General features: G+C 49.0%; 1 protein-coding gene across 1 annotated transcript in view; it reads left to right on the top strand.

The window, feature by feature from the left end:
* The first annotated feature begins 1744 nt into the window (after positions 1-1744).
* LOC108771980 (uncharacterized) overlaps positions 1745-1982 on the top strand; it is a 3747-nt gene continuing 3509 nt past the window's right edge. Inside the window, exon 1 of the mRNA XM_018537411.1 lies at positions 1745-1934. Coding sequence (XP_018392913.1) covers positions 1745-1934 — 190 coding nt within the window. The remainder of the gene's footprint in view (positions 1935-1982) is intronic.

Here is a 1982-nt window from a genome sequence, read left to right as displayed (position 1 = left end):
GCGCCGCTGGTCCCTCGCCCTGGGGTCTTATCGCGCCGGGCCGCCGCCACCGGGCCGCCCCCCTCGGGATATTACAAAAGGCCGCCGGCCTTATCGCGCAGTCCTTTTTCAAAAGACCGCGATGACGCCATCGGGCGACGACAGGTTCGCGCAGCGATCACATGGCACTGATCACATGACGCATGCCGGCCTTTTTCGAAATGCGATACCGAGTATCAACGACAGGTTCGCACAAGGATCAAATTACTACGCGTTATCTTGCGCGATAAAATTTCTAAGAAGAGCGCCGATGGCTGCTGAACGTTATCAAATTACTACGCGTTATCTCGCGCGATAAAATTTCTAAGAAGAGCGCCGATGGCTGCTGAACGTTATCAAATTACTACGCGTTATCTCGCGCGATAAAATTTCTAAGAAGAGTGGCGAGATGCAGTTCTAGGAAGACGCGTTCACGCTGACAAGAAACGGTATAAATAGCGAGTCGGAAGCGCGGTACGCCTCATTAAGTGCCGCGTGTGTCTAAGTGTGCAAGCCGAATATACGCAGTGTGTGACAAATTGATGGACGTCGAAGACGTTATGGACGTCGAGTCTTCCGACGACAGCGTGTTATCCGTAGATGCGTCAGCGATCTTGAGAACGATCGTGTGCGAAAAATTATCCCGGACGCGCAAATCCTGGGTGTTTTTCGCGTTAAACGATCCAGTGCTACACGGCGGAGCGCTAGCCCTGTGTGCATGGTCAACAACATCGCCGAAGTCGGTTCGATGATCAGGAAGCACGACACCGATTTCATCGAGGTCCTCAGCGCCGAAACGTGCTCCAATTGCCGGAAACTCATGTGTCTGGTGTTCCCGTGCTGCCCTATCTGCACAGTGTAAGAAAATATAATGGCAACCAACGAATCAACGGATCCGTTGCTGGACGAAGATTGGGACAATTATTTTAAATGTGTGAACAATCTCGTCGAAAATTTGCCGAGGAAGGATGTGCAGGCATCGCCGGTGCATATAATTCGAGAGATACACGGTGATCGCGTAATAGAAAATGTCAATATCGAAGACAGTGAGTCTTCCGACGAAGATGAAGATAAAAATAGAATAAAAAACCTGTCATATACCGACGTAATAGTTTGGATGTATGATCTCGACGAATGTGACAGAAGATATCATTATCAACTGAGAGATGTGTATGCAGTTCTCAAAGATCCGCAGAGTAAATACGATAGTGCGTGGACATCACCGGTGTATATAATTCGCGATCGGGAGATAGACGGTGGACACGTCGTGAAAAAAACAGACATTGAAGGATTCCAACTGACTTATGGCCATTGCGCGCGCGACGAGAAGCATACACGCGGTTATTAGACGAGTTTAAGAATCGTGAAACTGGAAATGCCAGTGCATCAGAAAATAATTGTGTGGGATATATCGGATATATCACGGAAAAACTTCGGAAATACGGCAATTGCGTTACGATGTACACGTATAGCGGTACAAGAGCTGGAGTGGTGATGATAAACTGTGAAAGTATGCTTCAGTACAATCCTGAAAGGAATCCTGCTATAAAGAAACTATTTCGTGACGGGTGTGCTAAGGACTTCTGTGGATGTCGAAAGTGTTTGTCATCCTTCTACTACAATAAAACGGTGATGAGCCTATATGACATTGTGTATTCAGTGCGGGCTTGCAAAACGTGTGAACGAGTAACGTGCAAGTGCTCCGAATAACTCTCTTGTTTCTAAAATGGAAGACTACGAGCGTTTAGAACGCGAACTGCTCGAACATTGCGGTCGCGTAGCTACATTGGGCGAGTGCTTCGCGTGGCTGGAGAGATGCAAAGAGTGCATCGAGAGCCTCGAGTGTCGCGCCAAGCGTCCGCGTCTCACCGTCGGGCATAGACAATCCGCGGTGGCGAGGATCGCGCGACTCGAAGGTGCGCGAACACTTTTAGAACGACGGTTCGTGCACGTGGGTGGTGGTG

The sequence above is a fragment of the Cyphomyrmex costatus genome, unplaced genomic scaffold (genome assembly GCF_001594065.2).
Source record: "Cyphomyrmex costatus isolate MS0001 unplaced genomic scaffold, Ccosl1.0 scaffold171, whole genome shotgun sequence".
NCBI classification, from domain to species: Eukaryota; Metazoa; Arthropoda; class Insecta; order Hymenoptera; family Formicidae; genus Cyphomyrmex; species Cyphomyrmex costatus.
This window is presented reverse-complemented; position numbering and strand designations above follow the sequence as displayed.